Source organism: Pipistrellus hanaki, assembly GCF_964339955.1.
Source record: "Pipistrellus hanaki genome assembly, chromosome: 1".
NCBI lineage: Eukaryota > Metazoa > Chordata > Mammalia > Chiroptera > Vespertilionidae > Pipistrellus > Pipistrellus hanaki.
In genome coordinates, this window is record NC_140503.1 from 148366539 (window position 1) to 148383663 (window position 17125).

At 50.4% G+C, this 17125-nt stretch overlaps 1 protein-coding gene across 1 annotated transcript in view; it reads left to right on the forward strand.

Moving 5' to 3' along the window:
* Positions 1–4777: 4777 nt before the first annotated feature.
* Positions 4778–17125, forward strand: part of LOC311628140 (uncharacterized protein C4orf54) — a 336764-nt gene continuing 324416 nt past the window's right edge. Inside the window, exons 1-2 of the mRNA XM_084895049.1 lie at positions 4778–6029; positions 6081–10604. Of these exons, the coding sequence (XP_084751175.1) occupies positions 5051–6029; positions 6081–10567 (5466 nt within the window). The 5' untranslated portion in view covers positions 4778–5050 and the 3' untranslated portion in view covers positions 10568–10604. The remainder of the gene's footprint in view (positions 6030–6080; positions 10605–17125) is intronic.

A 17125-nucleotide genomic window follows, 5' to 3' on the forward strand; every position in this document is an offset into this window, starting at 1 on the left:
TGGCATCTTCCCTGACCTGCTTCCTAGACCAAGGAGGTACCCTTCCCACACCCCTCCAGGACCCTGTCTCCTGCAAGCCAGGGTAACACAGTGAGGAACATGCAGTATTACGTAGAGGAAGATGTATTTGTTCTATCAATGTTTCACTTTGAAGCTGGTCTGGAAGAGAACATTTTCCTTTATCCAGTAAGATCTCAAACACCAAAACCTCTACCAATCTCTCAAGAGAGAACCAGATAAAAACTCTCATCATGAGAAAGAAGGGGAGGAATGGGGCTTGGGAAGAGGAGGGCAAAATGCCTAGGAGACCACAGAGGGAGGGGGGGAAACCAGATTGAGGAACCCCTTCATCCACATCCTGACTCCAGGGGAAAAGTAAAGAACCTTTTCGGCACCACCTCTGCCCTCTGCATGCAGGCTTGAGCGTCAAAGTTTTATTTCTGGTGGTGAACTGTTCCTTCCTGCCCTTCCAAGTTTTAAGGGCATAGCTCAGGGGTTGCGTCTGCAATGTGCATGGCGTGATTCTACCATAACGTGCTCTTCTTTGCACAGAAGGTAGTGTGTACTTATTCATCTTCGTGGTGCATGTTGTTTTCTATTCGCAGGGATGGTTTTACACTGATCCTGTTACTTCATTTCCTTGGATTCCATGGTGACCAGCTGGTCCCCTGTGCAGGCAGCTGCTTGAGATTGTGGAAGAGCTAATTGGCCAGCAGTGCGCATGAGCCTGTGACCTCCACCTCATAGATTGAGTGCTCAATCATCAACTGAGTGTGGGCTTCAGTCACTCAGAGCTGGGCAATCAGGGCTCCAGCAACAATTAATTGTGAAAAGTCATGCAGCTTAAAAAAGTCATGTCTTCACTTAACCTCACTTTGTTATCCATAAAACGGGAATGGCAATTGATCTCTCAAGTGTTTTGGGGGAGGGTTAAATGACCTAAAATATTTAAAACATGTACCTCAATAAGTAAACACTCACTCATTGGCACCCCCTCGTAAAAATCAAATACCATGGTGTCTTTCCTTTGGAAATAATTCTTATGTGTGTCTACCTAAGAAGTAGCTGGCTACACTGAGCAGTAAGCAGTGGCCAACAGAGAAGCCTTCTTCACATCAGTGTTTGAACATAGGTGTGCGGGTGTTTATGGAAAGCTTTATACAAAATTTAAAGCCATCTGGGGTGCAATCAAATATCTCCGACTGCACCTCAGAGAATCCTGAGAATGTCTGTGTTTGGTACAATTTTTTGTCTGACTCCTAATCTGAGTCAGAGTTTAAACCTATCTCTTCATTTCTAGTCTAGTCATCTACCTCTGATAAACTGTTCTTCCTTTTGAATTTGTCTATTAGATTGTGCCACTGTCAGAGACCTGAAATATAACCATGACCTTTTACCAGTTGGTAGATATCTGGTCTTCATTCATTTTGTTTGTTTGTTTTGTTTTGTTAATCCTGACTTGAGGATATCTTTCCATTGGTTTTTAGAGATTTGAAGGGAAGGAGAAGGAAGATGCTAAGAGGGGGAGACAGAGATAGGAGGAGGAGAAGAAAGGGGAGGAGGAGGAGGAGGAGAGAGGTGAGAAAGACACATGGATTGGTTACCTCCTGCACCCACCCTGACAGGGACTGGGGATCAAACCTGCACCCAGATGCATGCCATGGAATCAAATCCTCAACCCTTCAGTGCATGGTCTGATTCTCTAACCACTGAGACACCAACCAGGGCTGGCCTTCATTCTTAATTTCTTTAATCATATTAAAGTTTCCATACTATAATTCCATCTCACAAGACTTTCAGAGAAGACCAAAAAAACTTTCTCTGCACAGATTAAAAATAATGACACAGTCATTTCCTTCATTGCTCTTTGAATTCCCATATAAAGTTATCTACCAAATATACCTTGCCTGTCCTACCAAGTGTGCCTGCTTAACATGGGTTGATGCCTGTGACATTAGTCACCATTAATTGCTCAAGAGTTGAGATCAGGTAGGCAATCACTGAGTTCATCTGTAAAAAAATAAAATGACTACATTCGTATTAAGGAATAAAAGGCCCCATGGCTACCAAATGACTGCAAACTATTTCAAGAGAACAGAGAGTATATCCTTGTAACATATACTGTCCCAAATGCTGCAAACTCCAGAGAGCAGGCAGTTTGAATAATCCTTTTACTTTACCCTTCACTGGGTCATTGTTTTTCCACTTAGGAGTCTCTCCTTTTAAGAACATAGTTTAATAGAGTCTGTCCTACTCCAAATTCTGTGCTTCTTTGATTTTTAAATAGAATTTGTGGTTTGAATTAAACCCTACTTTCTGAAAATTGACTTTATTTGAAAAAGATTTCCCTACAATTTTTTTTTTCTTACACTGGCATTCATTGAGACAGAAAAGAGGAGAGGAGCCACACAGGTATTTTGGAGGTAAGTAGCTCTTTTAGGACAATTTCTCTCTTTGTCTCTTGGGGACCTTTGGCTAGGGCTGTGCTCTGGAAGAAGTTAGACTCTGGAAGTAGGTTTCCAGAACTTGGGCATTAAGCAAATATGCACTGTATCCAAGGCATCTGACCATCCAATGTTGTACTTTGCCAAATGCAAGGAGGTAAACTACTGAAATCTGTTCGAGTTGTCATGATAGACAGGGCCACATGGAAAGTGCTGGAAAAATTCCTCCTTAGACTATAATTGCCTTGATGGACAGAAACACTGCCTTCCATCAGCTGTGGTGTGCGATGGCCCAGTGTTTTGAGGCAGTGCTCAGGGTTTATTGTTTAAGGTCTCAAAGCAAAATTAAAATAGGACATTAAAAATACCTGAAGGAGCTAATTATATTTTATTTCATTTTATTTATAGTGTCAGGTTCCTTCATCCCTGAGCACAAAATGTGTATTCAGTTTGATGGTATATATATATATATATATATATATATATATATATATATATATCACAACCAAGATATGGTCATGTAGATGAAGTTGCCCAGTGGATGCATTGTTCCCTTCTAATTGAGCATCAGGGTGCCTTAGAGAGTAGTTGAGCATGGACGTCAGCAAGACCCTATAGCATAACTGTTAAGGTTCAACCTCTGGAGCGAGGCTGCCTGGGTTTGAATTCTGCTCCATACATCTCTGTGCCTCACCTTTCCTGCCTATAAACTCACTACAGCAATTAGACCTAACTCGTCCGGTTGTTCTGAGAATGAAATACATTAATATGCACATTTTAAAGTGCTTCAACTAGTACCTTGCATAAAGTAGGTGCTATGTCTTAGTTACAGTGATTATTTTTACATTTTTCATTATCATTGAGAATCCAGGATTTCATGTCACTGAACGTGGTTCTCTTTAACGAAAAAGCTGATCACCAATTTGGCAAATTCTCTCTCTCTCTATTCTTTCATTCCTCTCTCTCTCCCTCTCTCTGTTTCTTTCTCTTGCTTTTTCTCTTTTACTGCCTTCACCTGGCACTCTGGCTTCGCACCCACACTGCGATACTTGATATGTCCCGTCTTTGCCTCTGTAGTGTTTTTAATGGCAACGAAGTGGGCAGACCCAAGTTGTCGTGAGGGTGGTGGCAGGGCTGTGCTGTCCACCTCTTGAGTACGGAGAGGTAAATGCTTCGGTTGTTAGGGGCTCCCACTCCATACCCACCCCCACGCCTCACAGAGGAAGGAACATGTCTCTGTGCGGGGGTGGCTTTCATGCTGGAAGGGAATGGCTGATGGAGTTATTTTTGTTCCCCACAAATGTGGATGTTTAAAATAGTGCTTTATTCAATCGGCATAAGTGACACATGGACTATGTATAGTGGTGGAACTGGGCCTGCCAGGTGATGAGGGCCAGATCTCACCAAAACTAAGAGTGGTGGTTCTCCCCTGATAACACCCAAGGGGTCTTTCCTGAAAATGGCCAGCAAAGAGCCCCCATCGTGGGCTGCCTGGCAAATGCACTGGCACAGCCACTGAACTGTTGGAAATGGATGTACCTCGGAGCCAGTGAGCTGGGACTTTGGCTTCGTGTCCAGGGGGCATGCCAGCGGGTCACATTTCCTCTCTGAACCCCCCTCCAGGCAGCACTGTACTCCCGAAGGGTAAGTGTGTCCGTTGTTCTTTCGAGCCTCTTGACTCGCTGCCCTGCAGGCCTGGCATTCAGCCAGCGAAACCGAATCGGGAGGCTGCGGCTCAGGCCATGGTTAATTGGAGGTTTATTGTCTTGTCCCGGTTTCAGAAGTTTAGGGAACTTTTTTTTTTTTTTTTTTTTTTTTGTGGAGATTGATTGGATATTGTTGGGAGTTGAAGTAGTGTCAATTTTGACCTCATGCGCTCCTTTTTAGTGACTAAACTGAAAGTTTATTTAAAACATTATGTTTTAATTCTTTGAGAAAACTGCCCTCTTGTATTGCAAGTCAGCACAGTGAGGATTCTAGAAGGGACTCCTCCTATGTTGAAACAAACAGACTAGGTTTCATGGAGTGGGAAAAGGGGATGGAATGTTTTACTCCTATGAAAGTTTTTCTTATCAGAATTCATCTGATCTGAAGCGAACGAGAAGAAAATGCTTAGCTTCTGAGGCAAACGTGAAACTTGCCCTATGTCCAAGGGAGATTTCTAAATCCTTATAGATTGTCCTTAAATGGATTTGAGATGCAATGCAGAGCTTGGATTTTATTTAAGGGGTGGGGGTGGGGGTGGGTGGGTGGGGGTGGGGGTAAGGGTGGGTGGGTGGGAATCCATTGAATCAGAGGTGAGTGCAAGTGGCTGTGAGTGAGAGTGAGGTCACCCATCTCAGACACCGTTATGACAGACACACGGCATTTGGTTGAGAATCCACATGCCTCCTCCTCCCCCAACTTTCTCTTTCCATCACAGAGCCTCCTCTGTACCCTCAAGTGTGTTCCACTATGACCAGGGAATAGTCACTAAAAATATGTCTGGAATGACGTGACCCACTCTCTCCCCATCCAGGAAAAGGACGAGGCTACACGAGAAACAGCACATACTTTCCTTTCCTCTCTGGGAGCCCGGGGGTCGACCTACAGATGCTGCCCCTTCCATGGCCGATGGCTGCGGACAGTGCCCAGCGAACCACTGGACAGGACGGCTCAGCTACAGGAGGGTGGCCACAGTCTCGGCCAGAGCAGCAGCCCCCCAGCCACAGACCACCTCTGCCCCCACATCCAGGAGCTTTCCCACCTCCCTCAGCCTCGCCTGGGCCCCGCCACAGGGGCTGAAGCACTGGGCGGTGGTGGCCACAGGGGCGGTGGTGCCTACAGCCTTGGGGCCGGTCCAGGCCCGCAGGACCCTGCTCCGGGCAACTCTGCGCCCCCTCCGGGGCCAGGGAGGGACCCAGGACCCCCCCAGCGCTCACCACTGTCTCTTCCTGTCCCTGCTCCCTGGGCAAGGGCTCAGAATGGAAGCGGCTACTCCTGAGCCGAATCTGCAGGCCAGACTGAGGGAGGTGGGGGACGACGGGGTGAGCGGAGCTCAAGATAGCCAGGAGCTAAAGCAGCAGCTGCAGCCGCTGCCGGAGCCGCCAGCCTCCTCCCAGCAAGAAGCGAACTATGTGGAGATGTGCTCCGCTGCTGCCGGAGTCCAGAGGGAGAGGCCCCGGGCCATGGAACAGACCCCGGAGTGCGCCCCTGGGGATCCAAGAGCCTCTAGGAGTCCCGAGGAGAAAGCCCAAGACGAGCCCAGCAGTCCAGAGGGCCAGGCTCCGGCCCCCCAGAGGAAGCCTGCTTGGTTGGAGCTCAGCAGATCCCAGCTCTCCGGCTCTGAAGAGGGCAACCACCTCTCCTCCTTCTCCTCTTCTTCCTCCTCCTCCTCCCCTGCCTCCTCCTCCCCGGTGGACAAAGCAGAAGGCGGCCTTTTCCAGGATGAAGCCAGCACCTCCACAGGGGCGCTGGCCACCTCGTCCTCCTCTTTAGGCTTTGAGAGTGACAGCGGTGAGAGTGCAGGGAGCTGCCAGCCCCGGGGAGGAGTGGGAGAGGGAGAGGCAGGAGGAAGTGGAGGTGGAGGTGGAGGTGGAGGTGGAGGTGGAGGTGGAGGTGGAGGTGGAGGTGGAGGTGCAGGTGCAGGTGCAGGAGGACGAGGAGCAGCGAGGGGAGACGTTGGACCAGAGCGCAGGGACCTCATCGCCAAGTCCCAAGGGAGCAGGGGCCCCCCAGCCCCCGGGGAGGCCCACTACATCACCACCCACGAGATCCAGCTGAGCGAGGTGGAGCAGGACATGGACTTCGACGTGGGGCTCGCCTCCCGCTGGGACTTCGAGGACAACAACGTCATCTACTCGTTCGTGGATTACGCTTCCTTCGGCGGCAGCGACGAGACCCCGGGGGACATCAGCACCCCAACCGAGGAGGAGGAGGAGGAGGAAGAGGAGGAGGAGGAGGAGGAGGAGGAGGAGGAGGACAGCTGCTACCTCAGCACCACTCCCAGCACCCACGCCACCCGGACGCCCAGCCCCTGCAGCAGTGACCCTCCCCGGCCCGGCGGCAGCGCGGGCAGCAGCAGCAGCAGCGGCAGGGACACCAGCAGCACAGAAGTGGGCAGCGGCCCTTCTGACGGCGGCCCCACGCCCCCACCCCCCGGGCCTGGCACTGGCACTGCCCCCGGGCCCGAGCCCTCGCCGGAGCCCCCAGAGGAGGAGGCAGTGTCAGGGGCAGCCACCGCCACCGCCTCAGCAAGCAGCTGTGGGAGTGCAGCAAGCCAGATCCTCCTATCAATCAAACCGACTTCCCGGGCTATAAATGAGCCTAGCAACGTGCGTGCAAAGCAAAACAGGATTTATGCAGCCAAGCATGAAGGCGACATGAGCCTCCGCGTCTCCGCAGCTGCCCAACAGCGTTCCAGCCCCCTGAAGCAAGACCCGGCCGCAGCCGCCGCGGCTCAGGACCATGCAAAGAAGTTCATCGCCGTCCCGGCCCGCCTGCAGACCCGCTGCGGGGCGGTGCGGGCCAAGGAGCTGGTGGACTACTCCAGCGGGGCCTCCAGCGCCGTGAGCGAGCTGGACGATGCTGACAAGGAGGTGGGTAACCTGACCTCGCGCGCCTTCCGGAGCCTGGCGTACCCCTACTTCGAGGCTCTCAACATCAGCTCCCGGGAGTCCTCCACGCTCTCGGAGGTCGGCTTCGGGCGCTGGTCCACCTTCCTGGACCTGAAATGCGGGGGCGTGGGGGCGCGGGTGGAGCAGAGCCTGCTGCGGAGCAGCGCGGCCTCGGTGGCCGCGGGGCTGCGGAAGAGCGGCAGTGCGGCCAGGCCAGCTGCAGACCAGCTCTACATCCACTCCAGGAAGTCGCAGACCAAGGCCCTAGAGTTCGTGGTCAGCAAGGTCGAAGGGGAGATCAAGCACGTGGAGACGCCTCTGTGCTTCCAGAAGCAGGTCCAGGCGGGCGGGTCCTGCGTGGTCACCCTCCTGGAGCCCCTGAATGTGCGCAGCGAGAGCAAAGCCAGTTCTACCGCTGCTGCCTCCGGGCCCTGCAGGGCCACCAAAGGCTCCTCGGGCAAGGGCCCCGGCTCGGTGTACACCGATGATGATGTCTCGGAGACCCCCGAGAGCGGCAAGCCTGCCCCCCGCGCCGCCGAGGGCCCCCAGAAGAAGTCCACGTTCGCCTCCAGTCTGCTCAAGAACGTCATCTCCAAGAAGATGCAGCGGGAGCACGAGTTCAAGATGGAGAGGGGCGAGGTCACGGACACATCCCACCGGAACCTCGGCAGCGCGTGCAAGGAGCTGGAGGGCGCCCTCGAGCGGCCGCGGGACCGAGGCCTGCAGCGGCAGAGCTCCCGCCACTCGGAGGCCAGCTCCGAGCACACGGTGCTCAGCGTGTCCGATGCGGGCGGGGAGGGGTCCGTGGCAGGGTCCAAGTCCCCGATCTTCAAAGCCAGTGCCCCCCGGGAGAGCCTGCATGCAGGCTCTGGACCCCCGGAGGAGGTGTGTGAGATTAAGAAGAGCGCCTCCGAGACGGTCAAGGGCATCTTCCTCCGCAGCCAGAACAGCGCATTCCGGTCCTGGAAGGAGAAGGAGGCCGAGAAGAAGCGGGAAGACAAGGCCCCCGCCGTGGGGAAGCTGAAACTCCCCAAGGGGGGCGACTGGAGGGCCGACCTCGGGGAGGTCTCGGCCGGCAAGCCCACCATCATGTCCCGCCTCTTTGTCCCCAACATCCAGCAGACCCCCAAAGAGAAGCAGCCGGGCAAGCGGGCCACCAAGTACCCAGCTGCCCAGGCCGCCGCTGCCGCCTCCTCCACGGCAGGGACCGGGCCCAAGGCCCCGGAGATCAAGATCCGCCTGGGCAGCGTGCAGCAGCCAGACTCGGACTTCAGCATCGCCAAGCTGCTCACGCCCAAGCTGGCCGGCAGCAGCTCCTCCTCCGGCCTCCCCAAGGCAGGGGAGGACAGCAGCAGCAGGGGGCCACAGAAACCCTTCCGGGGGGACGGCCTGGAGAAGGTGCCCCAGTTCCAGGTGAGGGACGTCAGGGACAAGTCCAAGGCCCAGGGCCCCCTCCACCAGGTGAGGGACGTCAGGAAGCTCATCAAAGGGTCGGGGGACAGCGGTGACAAGGGCAGCGTGACCCCGGAGCAGGGGCTGAGCGGGGCCAAGCCCAGGCAGCTGGCTGCTCCTGCTGCCCCTGGCGGGTCCAGGTCCCTGTCCCCCCTGGTGATTACGTGTCAGGCCGTGGTGAACCAGAGGGAGGACGGCATGGACCGGGAGCCCAGGGAGGGCCTGGGCAGAGGCGGGGGCAGCAGCGGGGGCTTGAACCCCTCCTCGCCAGAAGGGACGGTCTTGGTGCACAGGGCGTCTGGGAGGCTGCCCGTGGCCACCATCGCCCCCAACAAGCCGGAGCAGGGCTCCTACCTGCCGGTGCTCAAGATCATCTCCAAGGCTTCCTCTGCTCAGAAGACCCCAGAGAAGGCCAAGGAGGAGGAGGCCAGGGAGGAAGGCAAAGGCCCCAAGCCGTCGAGGAACGCCCTGGAGAAGCTGACGGCTGCCGTGAGGTCCATGGAGGAGCTGTACAGCTTCAACAGGAACGAGTGGAAGCGCAAGAGCGACCCCTTGCCCACGATGGCCGACAGCCACGTCCTGTCGCTCATCGCCAGTGAGGAGAGGGAAGGGGCCGGTGGCGGGGCCGAGGGGGACCCCGACAAGCTGGCCAGACGCCTGGGCCTTGGTGAGGTGGGAGAACAGGGCGCAGGCCACAGAGACGGAGTGGTCCTGCGAGCAGCCCCCTTGGAGCGTCTGCAGAGGAGGAATTCCAACGAGAGCGTGTCTGCCCGGGCTGCGGCCTTTGAGAACCTGGCCAGGGAGCGGCCCCGATCCCTCTACATCCCCCCAGTGCACAAAGAGGGGGAGAGGACCCAGCCCCTGCAGCCCCTCCCGCCGCTCCCCAGCAGCAGGAACGTGTTCACCCTGAGTGCCAGCAGCATTCAGAAAACGGGGGGTGTTGCTGGCAAGTTCCCCCAGGGGCTTTCTCCAGAGAGTCCTTCGGCAGCAAAGGGCAGCAAGGCTCAGGGGCTCCGGTCCCTCAAGATCCCTCCGGCCACCCGGGCACCGCTGGATGAGGTGCCCGCCAGGAAAAGTGGCAGCACCTTGGAAAAGAGCCATAGTGACTGTGAAAATTACCTGACCATCCCCCTGAAAGGGAGCTCGGCAGCGGGGCCCGGGGCCAGGAGGGAGGGGCCCCCAGCCTCCTCTGCAGCCACTCTCTGCAGCTTGCCCCCTCTGAGTGCTCGAAGCCAGGCCCCCAGCTGCCCCAAAGGTTCCCAGGTCAGTGGAACCAGCCGGCCAGCTTGGCCTACCAAACCTGACAACCCACGGCAGTCGGTAGCGGCCCCCTCGGGGCCCCAGAGCCCCGGGCATCCCCCCACCGCTATCTACCACCAGCAGCCACTGCCCTTCCCCCTGCAGGGGGCCCAGCCCCAGGTCCTTTGCTTCTCCCCACCTGGCATGCCTGCCCCGGCACCTGCAGGCCCAGCTCCGGTCCCCACAGACGCCTTCCAGCAACCACAGCCTCAGCAGACCCAGCGAAAGATGCTGCTGGATGTGACAACTGGCCAGTACTACCTGGTGGACACACCAGTACAGCCCATGACCCGGAGACTGTTTGACCCCGAGACGGGGCAGTATGTGGACGTGCCCATGACCTCCCAGCAGCAAGCAGTGGCTCCCATGTCCCTCCCAGTGCCTCCCTTGGCCCTGAGTCCCGGGGCCTATGGACCCACCTACATGATCTACCCCGGGTTTCTGCCCACTGTGTTGCCTACCAGTGCCTTGCAGCCCACACCAGTGGCTCACACTCCAGGGGGAAGCGAGCTCTCCCAGATGGCCGCAGAGAGCCCCAGCAAAGAGCCAGCTGCCAAGTTCACCGAGGCCCCGTACTTCATGGCCTCTGGTCAGTCTCCCACCTCCGCTTCTTCCTCGGCCCCAGCAGCCACATCCCAGCTGGTGGGGGCCAAGGGCTTCGCCCAACTGCATGGCAAACCTGTCATCAGCATCACTTCCCAGCCCCTAGGGCCGAGGATCATCGCGCCCCCCTCCTTCGACGGCACCACCATGAGCTTTGTGGTGGAGCACAGATGACGGGCAGTCACCAGGAAGCAGGATGGAGCCGCTGCTGGTGAGTGAGTGGACTTTGATACTCAGCTTTAAGGGATCCAGATCAGTCCTGTTTCTCTGAAATGGCAGGTTTACAGCAGAGGAGGCTGTCTAGAAATGGGCATTTTAGAAAAATAGAACAAAACCCCACCCAAATGATTAAGGATATATATATATATATATATATATATATATATATATATATATATATATATATATATTTGTTATTATTATTTTTGCTGTGCCTCCTCCTCTCCACACTCCTCAGTCCCTGAGGCATTTCCCCTTTGACCTTTCAAATGGCCTATATGTTTTTCTCACCGTGAGTCGGAGAAACGTGAACCTTGGATCTGTCAGGGTAGCCTTTGGTGAAGGTTGACAGGGGAGAGAAACAAAAGCCCGTTCAGATTTCACGGAGCGAGCCTCTATTCCTGGAGCCCCCCTGGCAGAAGGCAGAACACCCTGAGAGATCATTTGGAACACTGTTAACGGGCTTGCTCCTCATTTTCTTGTTAGGGGGTTCTCTAAAATCTGCAGAAAAGCTTCTCTCCTTCCTCTCCATCTTCCTGAGGTTTCTTTTACAAGATACTGCATTTTTTTTAAGCTCTTGTTTTTCTGTTTTCAGACAGTCAGAATACTTTTTCTTAGATGAATCCAAGGTCTTTAAATTTACACACACACACACACACACACACACACGCACATGCACACTTGACCTCTGTGAGTGGGGGTGGGGGTGGGGGTGGGGGGCTGCTATGTTTGATCCAGTCGCTCAGACTGAATCCACTACTCTCAGCTGCCAGTCCCTATAAGGTGCTGACTTTCATATCTGCATTCGCTCCCTTCAGAAAAGAAGCAACTTCCACTGGCCCCCCTGAAAGGAAATCAGATAGATTCCTAACACCTCCGTTAATCCAAATTCATAGACAGGAATCCTTGCTGTAAACACAGTCCAAGAAACTTGATAGGAAAAGTGAGCCTGAATCAGGACACTTCAGGTCACACACGTAAGAAAGATAGTGGCAAGCTGCAGATCGGAGCACAGAGATGTCAGCACCATGGGGTCAAATCGCCCCTCATTCTCCTGCTCTCTTCACACTGGGAAGGGTTGGCATTATCAGTGTTTCTTGGATGTTGTTCACTCCTTGGTAAGGTTATACCGAACCAAGAAAGGAGATGGAGAGGAGAGAAACCCTTCCATGCATGTGTATGAAAGAAGTAAGCCATTTCTCTGTTCTGAGCTGAAAAAGAACAGAGAAGCATTGCTTCACTGAGCCTTAACTTAGGAAGTGGGATCATTCGATTAGAGTCACAGCTTCCTCCCAACAGATGTGTGTTCTTGGGCTACAAACTCTCGCACTCATGATACTCATGTGTCAGTTATATCTGCTCCTCAAAATGTATTGCGGGGGATGGTGGAGGTGAAAGAGGGCATAGAGGGGATAAATGGTGCTGGGAAAGATAATAAAATAAAATAAATGTCTCTGAATGTCCAATGATATAACAGCATATTGCAAGTTAAAAAACCCTCTTCAGATTAAGGGTTCATTACATTTATTGAACTACAAGACTCGAAGAATGCAGGTGAAAACGCAAGCCTCATTTTACTCACAGTCTAGAAATAGATGATTCAAATATTTCTCTTTAAGAGTTTGCCACACACACACACACACACACACACACAAAAAAAAAAAAAAAAAAAAAAAAAAAAAACACCAAAAAACAAAAAAAACAAAAACAAAAAACGTTGATGACCCAGTTGCTTTGATGATCTTACTGCTTTTGTGATCACAAATAAAGTGGGAGAGGGAGCTGAAAGAGAAATAATGCATCTTTTGTCTGATGTGGGAAATAAAGGAAAGTTCAGCATGCACATGGAGGAGAGTCAGAATCAGAGAATTCATTTTGCAGGAGGAAAAGAGTAGTCTCTAGATAAAGCGTTTTAATCTTCTGGACAGGTGGTGCCTTTACCTACGGCTATTTCGGAGCAGCTAATCCTGCAAGGCCTTTGTGTGAGCTGAGGAGGCGCAGAGACAAGGGGAAGGGAGGACAGGGCAGGCAGGGGAGGGGCAGGCACACCGCCTGCAGTCCCCTGGGCAGCTGCCTTTGGCCTTGCTCCTGTCTGCCGAGTCTGGAGGGGGTAGGCTTGGAGTTGTTTCCCTCAGACACAAAGATAAATCAGAGTTTTTAGCACTTAATATTTGAACAGTGATTATTTTGAAAGTTTATTTTTTTTGAAACACAACCTTTATGTTAGTCCACCACCCTGAAGATAGACAGAAATCAAAAGCTGGCTTCACGATTTAAGAAGACTGGTGAGGAACTGATTAGCTTTTTGTGCACAAGCAAAAATCTAATTATTAAAACTCAGATAACCGCCTGGCTGACATGGCTCAGTGATTGAGTGTCAAACTATGAACCAAGAGGCCATGGTTCGACTTCAGGTCAGGGCACATGCCCAGGTTGTGGGCTCAGTCCCCAGTCGGGGGCATGTAGGAGGCAGCCAATCAACGATTCACTCTCATCATTGATGTTTCTCTCTCTCCCTTCCTCTCTAAAATCAATAAAAATATATTTACAAACAGATAAACAAAAAACTCAGATAACTAACAAAAATCCTTCAAAACTCAACTTCCTGAGCGTTCTTTGCCACACCCCAAAGAAAAATCAGACACATAAACAAGTGTGTAGCTCTTTTCCTTGTATGTTCAGCTGTCTCAAAAATTACATTGCACACACTCACTTATCACCTGATGCTCTTATGGATGGTCCTTGTGAGAGGTCTTGGAAGCAGGTGTCAGGTCTGGATTTCCTTTGAAAACCTGCCTGGTTCCAGAGATTTTCCTGGCAGCAGGCTCCAGCTCTACGTGGCTCTTTCAATGAAGTCAATTAAATGATTTGATCCAATCACAACATTTCACAGAGCAGAAAGCTGGGGCTTAGAAAGAAATGGTTTTGCTCAAGACCCCAGAGAGTGAGCGAGCCAGAGCCTGTGGCACGCACTTAGCTCCTGGGCCTCACTGTGCTCCTGGTTATTCTGTGTGTTTGCTCTTGGGTAGGAGGCACGGAGCAAAGGATGGATGCAGAGGAGTGCTATGAGATCCACACTGGCAGCCAGGACTCCTGGGCCCGACTCTCTGCCTCTCTGGACATTTCTAAAATGAACGTTTGAATGAAATGTGCTAAAACCCTAATTCATTTAACAAACATGAATTGCATGTTTACACTCTACCAGCTGCAGTGTACTACGAGGTGACTCTAGGCCCCATGTGACCTGCTACGGTCCCATCAGCAGGAGCCTATACTCCAGCAGGAGGCACGCACCAGACACACAGAACTGCAAAACCAGTTTCCAGTTCTGTCTTAACCTTTAAGATGCCTGCCAGCTCAAATAATAAGGATTTCATCTTCTATTTTTAGTGGTGCCTTGTAGCAGGGAGCTCTGCTTTCTCCCCTGTATATCCACCGAGTGGCCAGATTATTATGATCTCTGAACACATAATAATCTGGCCACTCAGTGTATTTGAGCATAACAAGCTGCTGCTAGTTCTTTCTAATTATTGGGTCGGCAACTAAGTAAGTGCGGATTTTTAAAAGAAAATCAAAGACAATTTTTTTATGGAACTAAATAACTTTATTCTGTAATGTATTGCCCATTTTGATCAATGACCTTTTGCCATCTTTCAGGCAGCATCATAATCCCACGTTCAAAAAACTTCTGGTTTTTATTAGCAAAAAACTGAATCAGGTACGATTTGACATCATCATCATTATTGAAATTTTTACCATTCAAGGAGTTTTGTAAAGATCGAAACAAAAAGTAATCAGATGGTGCAAGGTCAGGACTATATGGTGGATGTGGCAAAACATCCCAACCAAGCTCCATTAATTTTTGCCGAGTGACCAAAGATGTGTGTGGCCTTGCATTGTCATGATGGAATACAACACCTTTTCGATTTGTCAATTCGGGCCGCTTTTCTTCAACTGCATTGTTTAATTTCATTAGTTGTTCAATGTAGACATCAGAATTGATCGTTCGGTTGGGTGGTAAGAGTTCAAAGTAGACAATTCCTTTGTAATCCCACCAAACTGATAACAAAACCTTCTTTTGATGAATATCAGCTTTTGATGTTGTTTGAGTTGGTTCACCTGGCCTGCTCCACGATCTTTTCCGCTTGATATTGTTGTAAACAACCCATTTTTCATCGCCAGTTATCAGTCGTTTTAAAAATGGATCATTTTCATTACGTTTCTTTAGCAAATCGCAGCTGCTAATGCGTTGCGTTAACTGTGATTCTTTCAGTTCGTGAGGAACCCATGTATCGAGTTTTTGAACATAGCCAAGTTGTTTTAAGTGATTTTCAACGCATGTATGTGATACATGAAGCTTCTCTGCAATCTCACGTGTTGTACTGTGACAGTCCGAATTGATTATTGCTTTGATTAGGGCGTCATCAACTTCAACTGGACGACCAGAGCGTTTTTCATCTTTGAGTGAAAAATCACCAGAACGAAATTTGGCAAACCAATTTTGACACTGCCGTTCTTTTAAGGCTTCGTCACCATAAACAGCACATAACTTTTTATGAGCTTGCGATGCGTTTTTCCCTTTGCGGAAATAAAAAAGCAAAATATGACGAAAATGTTCCTTTTGATTTTCCATTTTTCAACGAACGCCAAACGAAAACTACAAAACAGATCAAAAAACTTTTTTTACTGATTAACAGCTGAATAGCCAACTATCAAATAACAAAATGTGTTTTACATTTGTACTACGTCTGCAAACCTAAAAATTCAACTGAAGCCATATATGTGTGAAACCCGCAATTACTTAGCTGCCGACCCAATATTTTGGTATGAATTTTCCTTTAGTTTTGCTTTTATAGGTGGTTCTTTCCCATTACTGAAGACCATCAGTAATGTTTTTATTTTGTTATTATTTAGTAGGACATCGCAGATTGTGAGAAATGCACGGGGCTATGTATATCCGGTAGCCCGGTGGCCAGATAGTCACAACAGGAACCCATTTGTAACCTACCAGCATGCTAGGCACCGCAGCTGCAAAACTTCACTACTTTCTCCTTTTTTTGTAAGGACTTTCCTGTTATGGACTCTTGTTTGTAGATTTGTGTTTTGAAAGTCCCGGCTCCACAGGATCTTGGATGCCTTTTCCAATGAGATTATTTTTGTCTTTAGTTTTCTCTCTTTAGGTGCACATAGCTATATTTTTTCTTCTCTGACATATTCACTCACATGCTTTCTCCTGCCCACCCACTTGGATGCCATGTTTTTGTTTTAAAAGTTGTATTGAGACTTGATACTAAATACCATTTACTATGGCATAAAGATAAAATAAATATGTAATATAACAAAGGAAAACTTTAATTGGCACTATGCCTGCTATGCCATGAGTATTGCAATTATTTTGTTATATTTCAATGTCTTTTTTTTTCCTGTAAGATTTTATCTATTTCTTCATCTTTTCATTTATTTTTATTACTGACACTATCACAGATATCCCCATTTCTCTTCTTCCCCCCTCCCCCCGGCTTAACCCAGCCATGGCCCCCCTTCCCTCTGGCCACCACCACACTGTTGCCTGTGTCCATGGGCTATGTATGTCCTTTGGCTAATCCCTTCACCTTCTTTCATCCATTCCCCCCACCCTCTCCCCTTGACAGCTGTCAGACAGACTTTCTTCATTTCTGATTGTGCCCTGCGTGGCTACTACCTGTTGGTATTTCTTTTCTCCTTTCTTCCTCAGAGTTATTTCTACCCTCTGGGTAGAGCCCCACAGGTCAGTAACTGTAGTGGAAAGAGAAAGGGAGCTGGACTCAGGGGAGCTATTTTTATAGAGTGTTCTAAGGAGGTCCTAGAGAGATCCTTAGATCATCAAACCCTGTTCCTTGTGTTAAAAACTACAGGAGGAAATTTGGCCTCAGAGAGGGTAAGTGGCCCTTCTCCAATCACAGTGTTCTTTGGGGGCAGAGTTTTGACCCCAATCCCAAATGACCCCATGCCAGAGTCCTTTTATTCACTTTTACTTCTTTCTTATTGCCCTTGAGTCCCTTCTCCTTTTCTCCCCGAGGCCACTCTTGTGTTTGAGAATTTACTTTTAGTTCTTTGCTATTTTTTTTTATTTTTTTCAGGATTGGGGATCTTTTATTCCTTATTGTGGTTTCCCTTTCCCATTCACTTCAAGCTGATTTAGTTTAATGTCTCACCTTGCTTCTTCCCTTCTTACAGTTCTGTTTCTAGTTTGTTTTAACCACAGCCTGGACAGCTTAAAGGGCCAGGGCTCCCTGCCAGCTCCCTCACCAGCTGGGTTTTCGCAGCCTTGTGCAGGAGGCCAGGTGGCTGCAAGCTCGACATTACATTTTCTCTTCACTTCATAATTACATTCCCAAATCAATTTGTTTACTTCTATTTTTCTCTGACTTGGTTGTGACTTTCTCTCCCAATTATTATACAATATATGGCTGTTGTTTTATTTAAGTATCTTCTTAATGTCTTTCCTGTCCTTTTCCCCCCTCCCCTTCTCTC